Below are 23,657 nucleotides of genomic sequence, written 5' to 3' on the forward strand. Positions count from 1 at the left end.
CAGTATTAAACTATTTCATTTTTAACTCTTTAGGTTAGTGTAATCTTCCTAATACACAAACAATCACAAATACAGGAAATGTAAATTTGCCACATAGTTAAATCGAAATAACAAGATACTTTGTCTTACCTAGCAGCTAACATTCTGCAATTTTTTTTTTTTTTTTTGAAGAAGAAGAATTTATTTATTTACATTTGAAAGATGCATTAAGAAACTATTGTATACGTAAAACAGAAATACAAATTAAGAAATTTACTGCAGTATGAGCAAACGCCCGTGATCGGAAATAAACTGACCTGTAGATAAGCAGAAAGTAGAAAACAAAATAAACGAATTAATATAAGCAATAAAATACCACAGATTACAAAAACAAGAGCCCATATGATAAAGGACAATCACAATTCAAAATGTTTATAACCAATATTCACAAGTATAATATTAGAATAACATTTACCAATTAATTATCTAACCCTATGTTAAGTTCCCTTAATAAGATATTTAATTTTCATTTTAAATTAAATCATAGTTATATAAGCTAAAACAGGGTACTGAAAAATTAATTTGTTGTAAAGTTTTAAGCCATTGTCGATTGCCATTATTTCGATTACATGTTTCAGTTGTGATGGATGTGATCAAGATGGAACTCGAAGTCGATCCTTTGGCTAGGGAGACGTGTGATAACACAGATTTGGACGAGAAGCCTGTACCAGAGGTATACTGAAATTTATTGCTGTTTATTTTATATATGTGGTATCAGATTATATAATACAGAGCTGGCAGAATGATCTCCACAGTTTGAATTCACTTCATACAGGTATAGTGGCAATTGCACTTGCGTGGCATATATCATTGAGTAGCACAAGCCGTGCCATTTCAGTTACTATAGTGAAAATAATAATAGTTTTTATTCTCCCTGGCAGAGTTAAGGCCATCAGGCCTTCTCTTCCACTCAACCAGGATCAAATCACATACACAAAAATACATACTGGTATACAAATATTAATTTAAAAATAATAATAAACATAATAAAGAAAAAAGAGAGATTGAATACATATACACAATCTGTATTAACTTTAAAATAATAATAATAAAAAAATATATACTTACTTACTGGCTTTTAAGGAACCCGGAGGTTCATTGCCGCCCTCACATAAGCCCGCCATTGGTCCCTATCCTGAGCAAAATTAATCCCTTCTCTATCATCATATCCCACCTCCCTCAAATCCATTTTAATATTATCTTCCCATCTACGTCTCGGCCTCCCTAAAGGTCTTTTTCCCTCCGGCCTCCCAACTAACACTCTATATGCATTTCTGGATTCGCCCATACGTGCTACATACCCTGCCCATCTCAAATGTCTGGATTTAATGTTCCTAATTATGTCAGGTGAAGAATACAATGCGTGCAGTTCTGTGTTGTGTAACTTTCTCCTTTCTCCTGTAACTTCATCCCAGTTAGCCCCAAATATTTTCCTAGGAATCTTATTCTCAAACACCATAGTCTCTGTTCCTCTCTCAAAGTGAGAGTCCAAGTTTCACAACCATACAGAACAACCGGTAAAATAACTGTTTTATATATTCTAACTTTCAGATTTTTCGACAGCAGACTGGATGATAAAAGTTTCTCAACCGAATAATAACAGGCATTTCCCATATTATTTCTGTGTTTAATTTCCTCCCCAGTATCCTTTATATTTGTTACAGTTGCTCCCAGGTATTTGAACTTCTCCACCTCTTCAAAAGATAAATTTCCAATTTTTATATTTCCATTTCGTACAATATTCTGGTCACCGAAACATAATCATATACTTTGTCTTTTCGGGATTTACTTCCAAACCTATCTCTTTACTTGCTTCCAGTAAAATTCCCGTGTTTTCCCTAATCGTTTGTGGATTTTCTGCTAACATATTCACGTCATCCGCATAGACAAGCAGCTGATGTAACCCGTTCAATTCCAAACCCTCTCTGTTATCCTGGACTTTCCTAATGGCATACTCTAGAGCAAAGTTAAAAAGTAAAGGTGATAGTGCATCTCCTTGCTTTAGCCCACAGTGAATTGGAAACGCATCTGACAGAAACTGACCTATACGACCTCTGCTGTACGTTTCACTGAGACACATTTTAATTAATCATAAAAAATATATATATAATAAAAAAAAGAGATTGAATACATAATCACAAACAGGAAAATACATTCTAGTATACAAGTATTAACTTAAAAAAAAAAAAAGAATTAATACATATTATGAATATAATCTCACAACTGAAGTAATAGTACAATTAGTATGATCAGCACAGCACGTGTTACATTGAGACAATGACATTTACCTAGATATTGTTAATGGAAGAATAAAGTAATGACTGTGTAAAATAATAATAATAATAATAATGGTAATAATAATAATAATATTAGTAATGATAATAATAAATAAAAATTATACCTAAAAAACTAATTCTGTGCATTTAAAATATTTCTAAACAACCTAATTTTAAACAACTGAGGACTAAGACTACCCCTGATTTCCAGCGGTAGCGAATTCCATGAGCGGGCCATGGCTATTGAGAAAGAACATGAGTACAGAGATGTCTGATGACGTGGTATTGATAGCAACAGATTGTGCTGTGAACGTGTATTACGATTATGATGTGAAGCTAGAGAGTAAACTGAGAGGCAAGGTAGTTGGGTGTGGAATCATGTATAATTCGATATAGCAGGCAAAGAGAATGTACTATACGTCTATCTTGCATGCTGAGCCAGGAGAGTCGTAGAAAATATTCCGATATATGATCATGTGGGCGGATATTGAAAATAAATCGGACACAGACATTATGTACACGTTGAAGTTTTTGAGAAAGTTCAGCACTTAGGTCGCTATATAAAACATCACAATAGTTAAAATGAGGCATTACAAGGGTCTGTATTAGAATTTGTTTCAGTTTATTAGGAAGGAAATTTTTCAGGCATTTCAAAGAATGCATGATAGAGAAAACTTTTCTACAGATATATCTGATTTGCGTATTCCAGTTCATATTAGAGTGGAAATAGTATGAACTGTATACTATCATGGTGAGAACAGGTGAACATTGTGCATTTTCTTGTTGAGCATTTAAAAAAAATAGTGACTCATTGCAATGCTATGGCAGTTTCGTAACCGTGCGTGCACGCGCGTGCGTGCTTTCCTTTATCGTTTGGTAATTTATAATGCTTGGTTTCCCAGGAACTGAGTTTGTTGAATTTGACTTCAACTGAGATAAAGATGGAATTCAATGACTACAGCAATGCTCTGTCATCAGAAATCAAATTTGAAGAAACCCTGGTTCCAGTTACTTTTCCAGAGGTGAAGAAGGAAGTTGAGGTAAGTGCAAGTGAGTGTATTTCTTGGTAGCTCTTCTTTTCCTTCCCTTTTCTAACCTGTATTTATTTTTTTCATCAGATACTCCATTTAATATTGGTCTCTCGCATTGTTTTTTGCCTCATGAAAGAGCTATAGTCCCGTCGTTCTAATTTCCGGCAACCAATTGCGTTGAAGGTCTTTTACATTTAAACGTGTGCGTCTTGTGATTTGCTGAGGAAGGCGTTATTCATTTCTTAAGGCTCGATAAATACTTAATACAAACGCCCGCCATTTTGGCTCTTTCGTTGGCGTTCGCAGAGAGCTCACGAAGACGTTATTTGCCACTCAATTATTTACTGAATTACAGTGCGTTCATTTATTATCATTGGAGCTACGACATGATAATATTTAACAGTGTGGCAAATAGATTCCTCGTATGGTAGCTCGGCAACGATAGAACAAAAATGGCGAACGATACTACCTACCTAGACTTTATAGAGCCTTCACTTCCTAAGACGTAAGCAAAGAGGAGGAATGACGCCAAGAATAACAGCGTCGCGACTATAATTTTATTAGGGTACTATTAAAAAAATAGGTTAATTCTTTTCATCTTTCTTCTTAAAACATCTTATTTACAAATGGCTTTTAAGAACCCAAAGGTTCATTGCCGCCCTCACATAAGCCCGCCATTTGTCCCTATCCTAAGCAAGATTAATCCAGTCTCTATCATATCCCATCTCCCTCAAAACCATTTGTATATTATGTCCCCATCTACGTCTCAGACTCCCAAAGGACTTTTTCCCTCCGACCTCCCAACTAACACTGTATCATTTCTGGTTTCGCCCATACGTGCTGCATGTACTGCCAATCTCAAACGTCTGGATTTAATGTTCCTAATTATGTCAGGTGAAGAATACAATGCGTGCAGCTCTGTGTTGTGTAACTTTCTCCTTTCTGTAACTTCATCCCTCTTAGTCCCAAATATTTTCCTAACAACCTTATTCTCAAACACTCTTAATCTCAGTTCCTCTCTCAAAGTGAGGGTCCAAGTTTGACAACCACACAGAACAACCGGTAATATAACTGTTTTATATATTCCAACTTTCAGATTTTTCGACAGTAGACTGGATGATAAAAGCTTCTCAACCGAATAATAACAGGCATTTCCCATATGTATTCTGCGTTTAATTTCCTCCCGAGTGTCATTTATATTTGCTACTGTTGCTCCAAGGTATTTGAATTTTTCCACCTCTTCGAAGAATAAATCTCCACCTTCTATAGTTCCATTTCTTATAATATTTGGTCACGAGACAAAATCATATACTTCGTCTTTTCGAGGTTTACTTTCAAACCTATCTCTTTACTTTCTTCAAGTAAAATTCCCGTGTTTTCCTTAATAGTTAGTGGATTTACTCCTAACATATTTACGTCATCTGCATAGTCAAGAAGCTGATGTAACCCATTGAATTTCAAACCCTCTCTGTTGTCCTGAACTTTTCTAATGGCGTACTCCAGGGACTTATATAACATCTTCTACAAAAGACAAATGACTAAGGCAGAAACAGTATTTAAAAATTGAAATATTTGTGGTATATGATTAAGATTTTATGATTATTTATTAATAAATTAACAGTACTTTACTTCTTCTAAGAGAAAACAGTACGTATTATACTTGCATTGTATTGTGTCATGAAGCATAGGGAGGAAGAAAGAATTGCTGGTGTATAAATACATATATAAATTGGAAAACTAAAATGTGTTTATTTTCTCACCGTTTCTTTCTTTGCTTATTTCTTGCAATTGCAGTATGTTTAAAGTCGATATGCATTTTCTTAAATTAGAAGTTTTCATTTTCCTTCACTTCAAAGATCTGCTGCAGATATTTGACGTTTATTTTCAGCTATAACATTCTCTACATCAGGTAATATTGCGTTAACTCTTGCAATTCCTAAAACTGAACATAGATTAATGTAGATCAGTCTAGTCCTTAGTCTAGATTTGTTAAGTTTCATGAAAGAGAAACACGCTTTACCTCTATACATACTGCCAAACATTGATATTATTTCTGAGACAATTTCTTAGATAAATAGCTAGATTTATTGGTTCCATAATATTCTTACATTTGCTATATAGCATAAAATAAAGAACATGTCCAATTCTTACCTTTAACAATAAAATGCAAATATGAAATATGTACAGAATTAATACCTTAATAACAATAATATTTTATACAATGTAATATGTTTACCATTTAATAGTAATAAAATATTTACACAGTACTGTGAAATGCCAAGAATTCATCTACAGAATAGAAAGTGTGAGATATTAAGTAATTTTTTAGTTTTACCTTAAATAATGCAGGGTTTTGGCTATGATTCTTAATGTCTTCAGGAAGACTATTGAACATTTTTATCGCCATGTAACGTACTCCCCTTTGAAAGCATGATAAATTTGATAATAGCGTATGAAAATCATTCCTCATACTATGTATGGCTGAGTTAGTTGGAAAATTTTCTTTATTACATAAGAGGAAATTTATTGTAGAGTATATGTATTGATTTGTTAAGGTTAGAATTTCTAATTTTTTTTAAATAAACTACATGATTCTCTAGCCTTTGCTCCAACTATATTCTAATGGCTCTTTTTTGTAATAAGAATATATTTTTATTCTCTGCATATGTTATAATTGAAAAGAAAAAGTGACAGATTGAAGTAATTGAACATGTGAAGATGACATTTAGCATTACACTACAGGAAAGAGAAGGATATCAGGGGTGATAAGATTTGAATGCTGTTGCTGGAACAAATTAAAAAAACCAGCACGAGGATGACATCGCCGATATAACAAATTGTTCCATGTCTAAAAATAATAACTTGGACTCTCACTTTGAGAGAGGAACATATATATCCACACAACTCGCGTGGGCTGACTAAACGCCAGAAAAGTTCAGACGGTGTCGGGTGGAGTTCCCGGGTAGCTCAGTTGGCAGAGCGCTGGTACGCTAAACCAGAGGACCCGGGATCGATACCCGGCCACGGAACAATTTTTCCCTTGAAAATATTCATAGTTTTGTTATTTGCTCTCTATTTTCAGGAAGAGAGTTGTGTGTTGGGCAAGTCGGATGACAGACTGAAAGTGGAAGTAAAGTCAGAGGAGAATGAGGCTCTCATTGAATGGTAAGTGTGTTATAGCAGACATCATTTTCTACTTTATTTTGTTACTTCATTAAAATTGTTTACTTATGGCTTCCGTTTCTAATTGGGTACTGTAAATCCTCTCTCATGTACTTTATTGGTTGCTCTTATCAGCGTCTCATATAAGTTATATCAGATATATTGCTGCTTACTGCACTAATACTGCTGGTGTTACCACAATCTACTATATACAGTCACGAAGCTTGGGATGATTTTTTGCCAACAAGTTGCATTTCTCGCCATAGTTGCTAGCCGCTTGGAGCGCTGTGAGTACTAAGAACAATAGACTGTGTCACTGCCGTCGTGATCTAATACAGGCCGTAAGGCAGGCCATGTGAGTCGCTTAACCCGATCACGAAGGTCGGCATTTCAACCATATAAATTAAATGGAATGCATAAAGATTAACATATATTTTTCTAAAATATACAAATATAAAATTGAAAACCATGATTATGGGACACTTAAGACATAATTCCTTGCAAGTTAAGGTGTAATATTATTTTTGATGTGAACATTACGTTGTTCGTATGTGTAATACCTGCCTTTATTTCGATTAAATATTGTGAAATTCTTGTACATTCATTTATGCTCGATTAAAATAATTTTCAGTTGCACTGCACGAATATTTAGATATGTTGAAATTACAGGTTATGTTTACTGTACCAGTTGCCCCTTTCTGTCTGATTTTAGTGGTCTCCAATGCCCTGCTACTACATGTGTATGTTATGTCATGTGGATATTATAGATTATATTTACTATATTTAACTTCTATTCCTATATTCGCAATTATACATTATAATAAAACATAATGTCATGTATGTCACCCGTCACATTCTATTTGTCTGTATTTTAATACTACAATTGAGTACTGAATTTTTGTATTTATCTACTACCTAAGAGATGAAGTAACACAATTGTACATACACTAATGTCATAGGAGTGGTATGGTAAATTATCTGTCTACAGTTAAGGAAGGTAGATAAATTAAAATCACAATATAAATTCTTTTTTTTATTGAACCTCAAAATAGCTTCCATTCTAAAGTTAAAATGTTGATGCGAACGGATTATGTTAACATGGAAAATTCCCTTCTCATTAAAATAAGACAGTTTTGTAATTATTTCTGCAACATATTGTGCAACATCATGTAAACGCAACTTATTGGACACATTACACTAAATAAAGCTTAGCAATGATACGCAAGAAAGTTATAATATAATATTTCAGTGAGCTCCATACACTGAAATAGAAAACCCGAACATACATTACGGCCTGGTCTAGATCGAAAAGGCATTTTGCTTTGTTGTGAAAAGTTGTGTACACTGTGAAATGTTGGTTATCGGTTGTAATAATTATAAATGGCTAAAATACGATAATTTGAATAATAATATGGGACAAGGAGACTTTTGTGGTACTATAAATATTGTAAGAAAAAGAGGTCAGATTTATCCTTCCGAAACATCCAGGAAAGTGAGTTTATAAAATATAATATATACTTACTTACTTACAAATGGCTTTTAAGGAACCCGAAGGTTCATTGCCGCCCTCACATAAGCCCGCCATCAGTCCCTATCCTGTGCAAGATTAATCCAGTCTCTATCATCATACCCCACCTCCCTCAAATCCATTTTAATATTATCCTCCCATCTACGTCTCGGCCTACCTAAGGGTCTTTTTCCCTCCGGTCTCCCAACTAACACTCTATATGCATTTCTGGATTCGCCCATACGTGCTACATGCCCTGCCCATCTCAAACGTCTGGATTTTGAGTTCCTATTTATGTCAGGTGAAGAATACAATAAGTGCAGTTCTGTGTTGTGTAACTTTCTCCATTCTCCTGTAACTTCATCCCTCTTAGCCCCAAATATTTTCCTAAGCACCTTATTCTGAAACACCCTTAACCTGTGTTCCTCTCTCAGAGTGAGAGTCCAAGTTTCACAACCATACAGAAGAACCGGTAATATAACTGTTTATAAATTCTAACTTTCAGATTTTTGGACAGCAAACTGGATGATAAGAGCTTCTCAACCGAATAATAACAAGCATTTCCCATATTTATTCTGCGTTTAATTTCCCCCCCGAGTGTCATTTATATTTGTTACTGTTGCTCCAAGATATTTGAATATTTCCACCTCTTCGGAGGATAAATCTCCAATTTTTATATTTCCATTTCGTACAATATTCTGGTCACGAGACATAATCATATACTTTGTCTTTTCGGGATTTACTTCCAAACAGGTCGCTTACTTTCTTCAAGTAAAATTTCCGTGTTTTCCCTAATATTTTGTGTATTTTCTCCTAACATATTCACGTCATCCTCATAGACAAGAAGCTGATGTAACCCATTCAATTCCAAAGCCTGCTGTTATCCTGAACTTTCCTAATGGCATATTCTAGAGCGAAGTTAAAAAGTAACGGTGATAGTGCATCTCCCTGCTTTAGCCCACAGTGAATTGGAAAAGCATCTGACAGAAACTGACCTATACGGACTCTGCTGTATGTTTCACTGAGACACATTTTAATTAATCGAACTAGTTTCTTGGGAATACCAAATTCAATAAGAATATCATATAATACTTCCCTCTTAACATATATAATATATACTTTATCAAAATAATATATAAACCTTATGTATTTCATATTTCACTAGTGGAAGGAAGATGTTAATTTTTTCAAAGGAATATGATATCGAAAGTACAATACATTTTATCGTCTGCTGGGGAAAGGGTCTGTAATGAGGCGATAGTAGCGATCCTGGTGGTGAGCAACTATCTATGTTTGGTTATATAGTAAGTATTGAGCTTCGTGACTGTATATATTAGACTGTGGTGATACTACTATTTGTGCTACTGAGGTTTCCCAGATCTCGCAATGTGGTGGGGCATTAACAGAATTGATATTAGCCCACGACATGAAACAAATGGGAACGTAAACAGTGCATAATTTTATTTTCACGTGCTTTGTTATGTAACTGTTAACATTCTTTAGAAACATGTTTTATTGCATGTGTGAGAGATAGTGCTTAATAATATAGAAATGAGAAATTTAAAAATATTCCCCAAAATATAAAGTTTGTTCTAACACGTTTCGCAATCGATTTTGAACTACTTGCTTATGCGCAGTATGTGAATGTGTTTTCCAACAAGAATTGAATTGATTCCCAAGGCTTCAATACACTCAATAGGTTATCTTGTTTTTCATTAGCCAATCAAATAGCTAGTTGGCTGATGACGCACGAAGAGTCCTTTATTTTCAAATTGATCAGCGTACTTTATAAACATAAACGTCTCAAATAAGTACATTACAAGGGGTATAAACCAAGTGTGTACCTGTCATGGAATAAAATAAGTACGTTGAAAGTGTTTATACCGTACATATAAAAGTTTTGCTTACACTTATCACTGCATCTATTTCTTAACAATTCGTCTGCTTTCAGTGTCTGCCGTCCATTTTCGTCTGCTAGTTTCCAGGCTTGTTTCACGTACTTGAGTCATATAAAGAACCTGAAATTTCACGTGGAACGTTATGTACGAACATTGCCATATATTCTTTGGTTCTTTTTATAATATTCCACCCCTTTTTAATCATGTTCTTGCCATGAAACTCATTGTAGAATTTTTCAGTATTATTGAAACTACTTAACCATGCTGGTGATGGCATGGTTAAACCTTCAAAAGAAAGAATAATGTACTAAAATTTAAAGAGGGCCAAGATGGTGATGTTCTTGTTTTAAGTATGTTTATAAAATATCTAAATTGATTGATTTTATTATCTCATTCTAAGGTTTGGAAAAATTGGCATGTACCGGTAATGAAATATCAACAACACGTTCATTTACAATAATCATTATAACTCACCAATGAATTGTCACTGGAAGCTATTATGATTAACCCGCTGATTATGCCATAGTGACAAAATGTCATAAATCGTTAATATAAAATCAATATAATGAGAATTATAACGAAAAAATATCACTGGTATCAGTCATTAACCCTCCACCCCTTTGGTAAGGAACTGTTAGTATAAGTACTGTCTTCGCGCTACGAGTTGGTGGGTGGAGTGGATAGGCGGGACGGGGGAACTTCACGCTACACTCTGACCTGAAAACGTCAGTCCACTTACCTGGCTACAGGGGATCGAAGTCAGACATAAAAGATTCTTCATCTTCATCTTCGGTGTTGCTGTCGTTATGGCTGTCATCATCACTCTCATCACTGCTGTCATCGTCACTGGTGTCCGCGTCGCCAGCATTAATGATGAACTCGTCTATAACGTCCTCCATTATTGCGTCTTTCTCCCAGTAGTAGTTTTCAATATCACTCACATGTTTACAGTATCCAGTCCAGTCTTCTTTAGTTACAGATTTTAGTCCTTCTTGCACAAGTTCTTGCAGTCTTTTCAGTGACATATCACCTGTTGTGTTATGTGACCTTACATAGTTCTTAACACTACTCCAAGCTAATTCAGTAGCGCTTAGGTCACACATATACGGTGGTAACCTGACGACAGTGTGACCATGATTTGCAAATATCGTATCTATTTGGTACACTTTTTGCTTAGGACGAATTTGTTCAATTAACGAAAAAATAGTGAACTTCCTCATATTTTCTTCACATGGCACTCCATGCCTTCGCAGGTAGTCCAACATTTCTTTTTTTACCGCTGATTTGGTTGGTACCTTATCTAATTGTTTTCCATGATAGGGCGCATTGTCCATGACGATTACAGATGGAGTAGACAGATTGGGAATAACTTTTTCAATCACCCACTTTTCGAAAATGTTAGAGTTCATCTGTCCATGATAGTCGCCTGTTGCTGTCCCCGCCTTATATACTAATTCGCATCCTTCAACAAAGCCATTAATCCCACACAGATGGACAACAATGAGTCTGTTAGACGCATTAACGGTAGTCAAAACTCCCGTAACGTCTTTATGCTGCCAGCACTTGCGAAACATTAAATTGGTGTCTACCCATGTCTCGTCCAGGTACAAGATTGGTTTACCCTCTTCCCTAAGCTTTCTAATTGTCTGTAGGTATCTACACCTCCAATTTACAATGTTTTCCCTTTCAATTAAAAATTTTCGTCTCGATGCACACTTCTTCCATCTGAAACCCATTTCCTTTAGTATTCGTCGTAATGTTGTCGCCTTCCATTTGAAATCAATTCTGTCTTTTAACACAGGCAAAAGTTTCTTGCAGCTTGGTACTACTTTCTTGTTCAGATAAAAATCCTCAGTTATGTCCTTTATCACTCTCTGGTCAAAGTCATCTACATTTGCGTTCCTATAGTCTGGACGTATCCGTTTTTTTCCAGGTGTCGACAAAACACTTTCTTCTTCTTTGCAGTCTTTCATTTCTTTCCTTATACGCTGTATCGTTCTTATAGATACATTGCAATATTTTTTTGCCCTTTCTGCAGATTTCGTAACAGGAATGCTAAGACATTGTTGTTCTTTTTCTTCATCACAGCATTTTATCACATTTGCAATAATATTTCTTTCTCCGCTATGGATTGTCAGTCCTTGTTTCCTCTTTGTCGACATATTTACAATTATTTGCAATTAATAAACCGCTATGTAAACCTAAAATACCACTATACAATAATAAAAACTCCACTAACTGTATTATAATCAACTATATTAACACCAGAAAAAAAACCTATTATTAAAGACTTGGGATATATTGAAACTATTCTTGTTGAAACAAATAAAACACAACCAAACGCCACTATTATTTCACAGACCCGCAGACACTCTCAACAGCGGTGCGCATGCGCGGCTGTTTCCCCTCCGCCCCGTCTAAGTACTTCAGCCGCTTTCTCCTGGCGTGACAACAGTAGCATGATTATTTTGTTAATTGTAAGTTATGTACGACCCAGCATAGATTACAAAAGAAAGAAAATAATTTGTAGGTTAACATAGATGAACCTAATCTAATTATACGAAGCTGGTATTAACATAGGCTACTTATATAGGCCTACGTGATTTATTTAAACTTACCTGTAGACTTCAACATTCTCGGTAGTTTCGGCTTTATTTTGATTAATGCTGCTCGAAAATCGGGAATAAAATCGTCATCTTTAAAGTGATCACAGCATACTCTGCTTGTGTCCACAACTGTGGAGTAACGGTCAGTGTGTCTGGCCGCGAAACCAGGTGGCCCGGGTTCGATTCCTGGTCGGGGCATGTTACTTGGTTGAGGTTTTTTCCGAGGTTTTCCCTCAACCCAAGATGAGCAAATACTGGGTAACTTTCGGTGCTGGACCCCGGACTCATTTCACTGGCATTATCACCTTCATCTCATTCAGACGCTAAATAACCTAAGCTGTTGATAAAGCGTCGTAAAATAACCTACTAAAATAAAAAATACTCTGTATCAAGATTGAATTTATCCTGTCTTTTGCACGCAATTAGTTATCCTTTTTTTTCTAATTCATAAATCTTTAGAATTCGTAAAGAATTGTTGCATACCGCAACAGCACATTTTTGACCTGGCATAATGTGTTCAAAACAACATAAACAAGAAAATAACACGAGGTACTGTTTTGAAGCATTTGAGCTTTGGCGCGCCTGGCTATCTTGTGACGTCAGAATCGCTCTCCTTTCCCCATCGATCCCTCGCCAAGAAGCTCGATACTAATGCAACCTATGAGAAGTTTAGAAGCCTTGACCTGTTCCAACATGCTTTAGAACTCGTTCGGAACGAGTGAAATTGGTTCTTGATTAAGAGCAGAAACTAGGAATTCTGAACTGTTGACGCATGCGTAGATGGTTGGTGTTAAAATCGTTCGAGACTGGACAGGTGAAAATAAACGTGCCATTACTCCACAGGTGTGGACCTCAGTGTTCAAACTTAATGTGTTGTTCTACATTATATTACATTGTTTCGCTTCCAAACCATTTTCAGATTTCATAACCCCAATTGCTGATGAGGCATCCATGTTTGTTTAGTATACAAGTCAACAATCAAGCAAGCATTTTCGTTTACTAGTTACTACGGACTTGATTGCTATGCACTATGTACCTTTGGATCATAACTTCTGACGTCACATCCGGCTGTTTATTCAACAAACTAGTTCACTTCAGCTGAAAATGTAGCCTTTAGACACGGCCTGACTACATACATTACAAAATCGTTGCGAGAAAATTAAAAAATTGATAATGGATTCGAATGGACGTCCACACACTGGAAGAGATTTTCGCTCAAGGCATAAACCTCGCGCGTGTTTCTCGCTGGTATCGGTAGCTCAGCGAATTTTCTTGAAACATTTATCAAAGAAGTTTGACATTTATACTCTTTATAACGATTGAATGTAGAAAAAGATATCACAGGTGGCGATGGATTGTATTGTTTTTATTTGAAAATAGGGAAAGATGGCTTATAATTGCAGTCAGAAACTTATCGAACTTGTACGATGTCACCCGTAGGCCTATTTATATGATACACGGGATGAAAACTATAAAAACACGAAACTTAAAGAAGAAATCTGAAGACAAATATCAGATTATCTGAAAATAAATAGGGCTAATACTTTATTTTGATGAGATTTAATAGTATTAATTAAAAATTTGAAATAATGCATCTATATATCTTAATAGTTTACATAATTTTAATCACAACATAGCAAAGAATCCCCAATTATATCATGAATGGAAAAAAACTGTGGTCCATTCAACCTGAAATAACGCCTGAACGTATCATCATTCTAATCGAAACCAGTGTCCAAAACTCGCCCTTATTTTCGTAAGATACAATGTGATTTTCAGATATTTCTGGCTTTAATTTTAGGCCTACTTTTTCTTTCATTAACAAAATATGTTCATGTAACTCGATTTCCTCATCACCTGAATACTAAGAATTCAACATAGCGTTCGTAAGTAATTTGTAAAGTACGACAATATACTTACAGGTTATATATTTAAGTACGACAATATACGTAATTACATAACCTATAACATTTCCCCCAACGAATGATTACTATAATCAGTAAAATGCTTTCTGCATGAAGGCAGTGCATAGATGATCATAGCGAGGTGTGATCTGTGATAGCGAGAACTCGCCAAGTGTGTGGAGGAAGGCTCTTCGCCTCTTTCTCGCAACACATTTCTTGCTAGCGAAAACTCTTCAAGTGTGTTACGGGCCTTAATACTCTGACAGATCGCCTGTATTTTATGAAGAATTAAGTTTTGGATACAAATATAATTCTAATGTGAGAAAAATCTCCGAAGGCTACAGTTGAAGAAACATTCCAACAACCTAAAATCCCGATCTAGTTCTGAGAAGTACACAACTAGGAAATGTGTCGAATGATGTTCGTATTTAGGCCGTGTCTCAAAGCTACTTTCAGCTGAAGTGAACTAGATTGTTGATTAAATAGCTGGATGTGACGTCAGAAGTTATGATGCAAAGTGACGTAATGCATAGCATTCAAGTCCGTACTAGCTGTAAACGAAAATGCTTGCTTGATTGTTGACTTGTATACTAAACAAACATGGATACCTCATTGACAATCGGGGTTATGAAATCTGATTATGCTTTGGAAATAAAATGTGAGTCCAATGTAGAATAACCGTTAACTTGGAACATTGACATTGTTGGTACCTGCGTTACATTTTGTTAATATTGTAATATTTCAGGCCCTTACCTTTTCCACATTTATTTCGATTGTTAATAGCCAAACGTAATTTTCATAGATATCTTTTGAGCATCTTTTACAATTCTACATCTTTCAACGTTTCTTTTCTAGTGTCTCATTAAATTACCATTCCGTTCATAAACCTGAGAATTGAGTTTTTTGAACTGTTTACTGGAAAACTGTTCATAAACAAAGAATTCGAATTTCCAAAAAATAACAGCTGATAACTCGTAATTAAACTGCAGTAGGACACTGCCTTCTTAATTTAGTTCTATACAGCGAGTTAGATACTATAGAGAGGCTAAAGACCGCTGATAAGTGCTCCCTGTGGAGGCCAACAGTACTATGGATCGTTCCCTAAAAAACATGGCGGTCTATAGTACCGCCAGCCTCCGCAAGGAGTGCTTATCAAAGGTATACTGTAACGAGTTGGTACATATATTGTATTTTTCAGATACATCAATATTTAATTTAAACATTTCGCTATAGGTTTTGTAAAAAGCTGATTTATAAATGAAAAAGTAATAATTAAGACTTTAAAATTTCCAAAAATGTCTCATTCCCTCGGATTTAAATGAAATGTACCGTAAATCATAATATTCGTTGCTGGATAATTAAACCGTCTCAATACAGGTACCATTGCCACAGAGAATTATAAGATAAGACGGACTGAGCATAAGCGAAATATCTGTATTAATAAGTCTGTACCATCAAGAGTTTAGTATTTATTGTGTTTATAGGGCCTACTCCAATTTTCTTTTTATTAATGCATAGGGCTCTTTTTGTTACCAAAGAGGAAAGTTAGCACTTGCATCGCACACAATTTGTCATTATTGTTCAAAATAATGTAAGAACAGTTTTATTCTGTAAAAGCCTCTGCTTAGTTGCGAGACACGTGTGAGATCAATGCTTGTTTCAAATTATATTAGACTACACGATGTCTCCATCACGCGAAAAGAAGTGTAGCTAGCTGTGGCTCCTGTTGTTTCTGATAACAATGTTAATCGTAAGTATCTTATCGTTTCAATAAATGTGGTGAGTTATGATCACGAGTAACTGTCTATTAGTGTCATTCTTTAATTATTATGTTGCATGCTAAGAGATTATTTGTAGTTTTAATAATTTCAGTTTTCAAAAGTTCTCTGTGTTAATTCCAATTTGAAATGAATTTTTCTCAATAACTTAATTACTGGATATTTTTTTAAATTTTCGCCACTACCTTTCCTATATTTTACTACTATTAGTTACATACGTCGTCTCTCTTGATATCACCAGGTGAGCACTGAATTACATAATTTCATATTTGGTTAGATTAGCTGTAAGGTAATTAAATTTGTGACGAAGTCAAAAAATTATTTATTTTTCTTCTGCCAATTAAATTCATCCGTCTTTAGGTGCTTTGCTTTGGTTGCATCGAGTATAGCTTGTTATTTAATATCTCGGATATATTTAGTGAAACTAATAAAACATAGGCCTACAGCTGTTATAAAACGTAAAGTTTTGTGTGTATTTTACTTTTTACTTATTAAGATAGTCTTAATATGTAACTCAATTCACAATAATACTAACTTCATCACAGTCATTTCCTACAACATCCGAGCCACGCCCCTTTGTTTTGACTAAACGAAACATGGGGGACCAATGTTCGATTGTCTTCAAATTTCTGAGGTCTTTGTCCTCTCTATAGTATCTAACTCGTTGGTTCTATACCGTAATTTCATGGCTTTAAGAAAAATAGTCTATGAAGAAGGCCATGATTCCAACATACATGTTCAATGCTCTCTGGTGTGTAGTTTAAAAGTCAGCTGGTTGCTAATTATTAGCATGTAGTATAGACTTGAGCTTTGAGAAACTGCCCTAGTTCCTAACCAGAGCCTTCTTTAGTTACAAGCCGGAGCATGGGTAGGTTTGGCAACGCAGAGTGGAGGCGGGAGATTTTAAAGTGATGTTGTGTTTGCTCATTGCTTTCGTTACACGTAACGCGTATTTTTTCAATATTACTTCATGCACAAAGGTAAAATCAAGATTCAGAGTAGTGATGTAAATTATTACGTGTTCGATAATAGTGTTTTATTGCAATCAATTAGCTATACTTCAGAATACGGCGTAAGTAGGCTATTTACATACAAAGGCTGCCACTTAAAATAATTACAAAAAAAAAAAACATGTTTTTATTGATAGTACAAAGGTAAATAAATAAATATAAAAGATATTGCTTGCACCGAAAATAATAAAATCAATAATGCAATAAAGACGTAAGTTCCTACGGAGTATTCTTAAGTTCCATTCAGTTAACAAATTTGTGACTAGTAAACTGACAATGTTTTTTGCGCTTAATGTTTTTTCACCTCTGACGTGAAAGGTGTAGGATATCATATGCATTTTAAATTGATGTGATTATGTCGTGTTTTTCTATAAATATTTCAGATGTCCAGGAAGCCAGTTTTAGTTTGAACCTGGCCAGTCACCATAACAATACTGTTATCCTAAATTATTTGTTATAAACTTTTTAAAATATAATTTTAAATAAATATAACTACAGAAAACAAGCTAAGAATGTAAATGATGCAAATAGGCCTAAAATAAAATGTAAACAGAAGAAACTATTCACATTCCTATTATAATAAAAGTATGAGGATGTAAATGCAGTTAAGCCAAGTAAAAAAAATCTATGAAAAAAACATACTTTCAACATAATACGTAACAAATCGCAACATTATCTATTAAGTACATGTGTCAATTAGCGTAAACTCAGTGAACTTTAAGTACTCTAAAAAATTACGATGTGGAAAGAAACATGTTTATACCTAATTTATTACAAAATAAATAATATTAAGAAATAAACCTTGAAAACCATCGAAGTGATTATATGCATCTACAAATTATAGGTAGTTCTGACGTATAGCAGGCATTCCGAATCTTCAACAAAACTGCAACATTTATGGGATCACAAAACAGCTGTTTACAATGAATTTGAAAACCAACTGCGTAACTTTAATGATATAGCAGGCGAGACCCAACAATTTGACTAAAATTGTGATACACACAAACCACAAATAAGACTATAAAAATGTAGTTATACAATATTTATTATTTAGTAGAATAGTCAATTACTTTGTCATCAATAACCGTAAAAATTCCCAAGGACTGCAACCATTTTATTTTCATTTATTGTCATGTCTTTTATCACCAACGCGCACTTAGTTTATATTACATCAACAATTAATGTTTTGTACGACCGCGAACATAATTCCATCGGCACACACTTATATTGTAACATTAATTTACATTGAAAATCGGCATTAGCACAAACACGAGTCCTGTATGGTCGGCCTCCGGCTGACAGTTAATTACAGTGTTGCCGATGTATGGCTCCGGCTTGTAACTAAAGAAGGCTCTGTTCCTAACTCATTCAGAATTGCTTGCTGGAACAAACCTATCGTCAGACTATGAAATTTCGTAAGCACCTATGCTGACTAATTTTGAATCCTTGTCTCTGTATTCAGTTCTAGCTGTTGACACACCTTTAGGCTCATATTATTTATTTATAACAGTGTTCCAGACATCCATGACAATTCCGTACCATCAAAGTGCGGCAGTATTGCAACTGAAGACCAGCTGACTATATATCAAGGTGCGAAGAATTCTTTTACCTCGGAAAACCTTCCACAGGGAAATAGATGTGGGAAGCCTATCACATGCAATGTCTGTGGAAAGGAATTCTCGATAATGTATAGTCTGAAGATACACATGCGCAAGCATACTGGAGAGAAACCGTACAAATGTGATATCTGTGGAAAACGTTTTTCTCATTCGCCTTACTTAAAACAACATAAACCCTGCAATTCTGTTGATCAATTCTCGTGCGATGTATGTGAAAGGAAATTTTCTTTTAAAAGTAATCTAGCAAAACATATTTTGTGCAAGCACACTCCTGGAGAGAAACAATATATATGCAATATATGTGGAAAGGGTTTCTGTGATTCGAGTTACCTAAAACGACATGCACTCCAACATACTGGCGAGAAACAGTTCAGCTGCCATATCTGTGGACACCGATTCTCACTAAAGTATAGTTTGGAAAGTCATATGCGGAAACATACTGGGGAAAAACCATACACATGCAATACTTGCGGAGATAGTTTCACTCGGTCGTGGAGCTTAAAATTACATAAACGCCGCCATACTGGGGACAAACCGTTCAGGTGTGATGTTTGTGGAAGATGTTTCTCTGTTGCATATGAATTAACACTACATGAACCCGTGCATACTGACGCCAAACCGTTCCCGTGCAAGGCCTGTGGAAAGTCTTTCTTGAGATCATCGTCTTTAATTACACACGCTCGTAAGCATACAGGTGACAAACCATTCAAGTGTGATGTTTGTGAAAAGTATCTGAATACTAAATATAGTCTGAAAAAGCATTTACTTCTGCATACTGGCGAGAAGGCATATATGTGCCATATATGTGGAAAGTCCTTCACCCTACCTTCGAATTTGAAAGCCCATATACTACTGCATACTGACGAGAAACAGTTCAAGTGCGTCTGTTGTGGAAAATCTTTCTCTCAATCTGGGAGCCTTAGACGACACAAGCGCATGTATTGTTGCGAAAAACCTTCAAATGCAATCTCTCTGGTAGGAATTTCAACAACAATTCTACCCTAAAACATCACGTGTCAATATATTGATGGGGAAATCATTTTAATACGATGTGAGTTGAAAGTTATTCCGTAAGTTTGAATTCTTTTTTATTTCCTACATTCCAAGGAACATAATCAAGAAATAGAATTACGTCACAGAGAAGCAATAGTTCCTCAATAAAACCACGATAGTTGGATCAATTCCACAAATTTTCGTTGTAGTTTTATTTCGTTTTTTTTTCCTTCCAACTCCGTTTCTACTCTTGGAATATGTTTAATTTCAATTTGGGAGTCTTGTAATGTGGACTGCCATGTGTATGCCTCTAGAACAGTCGTGGCGAAAATGTGATCGTGCATAGCACCTATGGAGGGAGGCAGAGAACTTGGTAGCGTGTGTTGAAAATTCCAGGAAATTAAGTTCAAAATGTAGCTTAATTTTCTTTAGTTATGATTTTGTCTGGTTCCAAATTATTTTCTTTCGAGTTATGCCATTATTGAGACTGTTATTTATATTATCATGATCTTTGGTTTCGAATTTTTTCATTTCTGTGTCCTTTTAAAAGCGATTTTGTTAGAAATAATTATTAGTGAAATTTATTTTTTCTAAGACGGCCATTGTAGTATAGGTGACGTTTGAATATTTAAACTTCAACAAAATTTTGTTTCATCGTATTTACATTTTTATTTATTTATTTTTCGAAGTTTTTTTTAGCTATTTGTAATTTTATTTCAGGCTATTATAAAAAAAATCTTTTGAAGATGTTCATGGTTGTATAGTTTTTATTCCAATATTTACATTTAAACATATAACTGAAATGATTTCTATTGTATGTTATAGACTGTGACATTCATAGCTTATTGCTATGTTATTCATTGTGTGACAAAGCTTTGAGGAGTTTGTCTTGAAATGAAAGTGAGGCAAGTTTAAATTAACTGTATACCGGTATAGTGTTATCAGTGACATGTATTAGCCTTCTGATCCTTCCTCAGTATGAGAAAAAAATATATATATCTAAAGTTTTTTAATTGAGGTACTGGGTGCAAGAAGGGCATAATAGAGAATGTGCCCTTTTTGAGTAAAACGCTTTATTGTGTTCTCTGATCTGTTATGCATATGATCACCAAGTTGTAGTTCAATCATAGAGGTCAGGATTACCCAAAATGTAAAGGCGTGCATAGATCACATTATTACGGTTTGAATTTTCTCAAAACTTCCAGTTGAGAGAAGTGCCTTTCTTGTAACCAACCCCTCAATTTTGGTTGACGTTTTCAGCAATATGGAATAGGTCTTTTGAACCAACCTCTACCTTAAAAAAAAGTCTATTTTTTACATGTTCTGGAGTCTGCGGTCCATAATAGCCTATGTAAGTTGTTAAATATCTCAAATTATTAACAATAATTGGAATATGATTTTGATGGGAGTAATTGTATAACCCCCGTTGGTATTTGTAAATTGTAATAATCCTTGGTAGCAGACGGGTTAACTACAATCAGTATTTATTTTCTCTTGCAGCAGAAAACGTTTTTCGAAATGCATATGTGTTATTACAACCTATTGTCCGTGATCACGGTTCACTTGATCGTACTGGTAGTTTGTCATCTTCACTTTGGAATTGGAATACTTAATTTTACATTCTAAACGGAAAGTAAGCATAGCGTTAGTGTTGTTGATTTTCATTTTAATCCTTCTATTGAAGTACGATTTTGCCCCTGTATATTTCCAGTTTTTGCTTGTGGTTTAATTATAATTCCAATCTCATTCAATCGTTCTTTTTTTGTACAAGTATTCAATACATCGCAATTATACAGTTCATGTTACAGTATATCCTAAGTTTAATATTGTCTGTAGATTAGAACGTACACTAATCGAGAGCACTAGTAGGATCGACTATTACAAAGTTTACATGTAATTAATGGCAGTTAATGTCATTTTTTTCTGATATAGTGTGTTGCATATATCTTAGTGATAAATATATGGAACGTTGTAGCGAAGATACTTTCCACGTAAAGCAGAGCAAATCTGCTTGTTTAAATTGAAAATCACTAATGGGTCGCCACTAATACCACATTTAATAGAAACTTCGCTTAACATATTTCATATTTAACGCTTCAGATGTGTGTGTATCTTTCTGTATGCGCCCCCATACACAAATACTTACACTCCAGATTTGTGAACGTGACATATGTTTAGTTTATATTAATAAATCAAGTTTCTTCTAGCAGCTAACATTCTGCAATTCTTTGTCATTATTTTGATTACATCTTACAGTTACGATTGATGTGATCAAGATGGAACCCGAAGTAGATCCATTGGCTATACTGACAAGTGATAACACAAATGTGGAGGAGAAGAAGCCTTTATTAGAGGTAAAGTGAACGTTATTGGTGTCTACTTGATAATTGTGATGTACGAATATATCAAATATCAGACATGTTCCAAATTATATTCAGCATCGGACCAAAGAAAATAAGTCGTGGTGTGTTTCGTCTCATTTGCCGTCATGTTCAATGCTGTAGATGTATTTTCTAGAGTCCGGACACGTTATTTGTGCTAGAAGGATGGTGTCTGAAAGACTCATGCAAAACTTTACGCATGCGTAAAGACCTCTCTTTCTCTATCCCTTTTTCAGAAACCATTTTGGACAAAGTGGAGTATTCACTGGCCATTTAAAGAAAAAAAAAAAAAAACACATAGAGAGAGAGAGAGACCACTTCAACACGAGACGATAAAAGTCACCCTCGGCTCCCTTTATTATGCATGCGCTATCGGTGAAGAAATTCCGCTTCTGGTGTGATGCTGAGCCCCGTTGTAAGCATAAAAATGTTTTATTTACCGCAATCCAGATATTCAGTGCGTTCCATTAATTACATTACATCCTCAACATGTAATTTTGCACCACTATTCAAGCAACAAACACTTATTTTGCACTTATTTAATGCTAACGTATTATTGTTTTTATCATCATTTATCTTAAATGAATAATGTCTCCATGTATCGTCTCTTATTTTCTCAAAGATTATTTCTGTAAATATTCCTCATAATTTATATATTATTTTCTGTTAATGTATTGTGCTCTATTTTTGCCCTGTAAATATCTTACATTTGTAACATTGCATCTTATAGTCGTTATTTATTATCCTTATATTTTGCCATAACCTAAATCAGTGGTTTCCAAATATGGTGTGTGATGAACCCTTTGAAGCTTACATTTCATTTTGGTGGACCGCCAGTGTTTTCTGTAATAATCTGGTAATCATTTTGTACTCATTAAACATTTGCATAATGTAGTGAATTAACTACCCTTAATAAGTTGGTAGCTATATTAAATATCAGTTTTAAGTTTTGAATATAAATATACAAATACAAGGTTATTTTATGTTTTATCATATCTTTACTATCAAAAATAAAACTATACGGTTTCCAGTGGGATGTTTCTTTTGCTGTTATAATTAACATTACAAAGACTGGGACTTTCAAACTACCTAGTACGACCAGCACAGGTCATTTTGACATTTACATTTTATCCTAAATTTCTGTCTCATTAGCAGCTTTCATTTGAAATATCGTCTTATTACAGACTTAGTGGGTATAATTAAAGAGTTGCGAGTTAATAATTTCAGAACAAAATTTGAGACCACAATACACTCTTCTTCTAAGAAGAAATTGTTATGTGTAGATGAAGAAAATTTGTTTTATTAACTGTGTATAAGTACTAGCATATTAATTCTGCCATTTCTCAAATGTAATTCTGTTCTTAACATCATGTTCACTCAATTTTACATTAAATATTTTTGACATATATATTTTGTGTTTTCTGAATTTATCTATAGTCTATTGATTATTATA

General features: G+C 34.6%; 1 protein-coding gene across 3 annotated transcripts in view; it reads left to right on the forward strand.

Moving 5' to 3' along the window:
* Positions 1–23,657, forward strand: part of LOC138692075 (zinc finger protein ZFP2-like) — a 39,642-nt gene that overhangs the window by 7,418 nt on the left and 8,567 nt on the right. Inside the window, exons 2-6 of one of the 3 annotated variants that reach the window (XM_069814984.1) lie at positions 618–712; positions 3,218–3,355; positions 6,429–6,511; positions 18,722–19,881; positions 22,080–22,177. In XM_069814984.1, the coding sequence (XP_069671085.1) occupies positions 618–712; positions 3,218–3,355; positions 6,429–6,511; positions 18,722–19,835 (1,430 nt within the window). In that variant the 3' untranslated portion in view covers positions 19,836–19,881; positions 22,080–22,177. Of the gene's footprint in view, positions 1–617; positions 713–3,217; positions 3,356–6,428; positions 6,512–18,721; positions 20,012–22,079; positions 22,178–23,657 lie in introns of those variants that run through there. The other 2 variants (XM_069814985.1, XM_069814986.1) reach the window with 2 other exon arrangements.

This window comes from Periplaneta americana, chromosome 16 (assembly GCF_040183065.1).
Source record: "Periplaneta americana isolate PAMFEO1 chromosome 16, P.americana_PAMFEO1_priV1, whole genome shotgun sequence".
NCBI lineage: Eukaryota > Metazoa > Arthropoda > Insecta > Blattodea > Blattidae > Periplaneta > Periplaneta americana.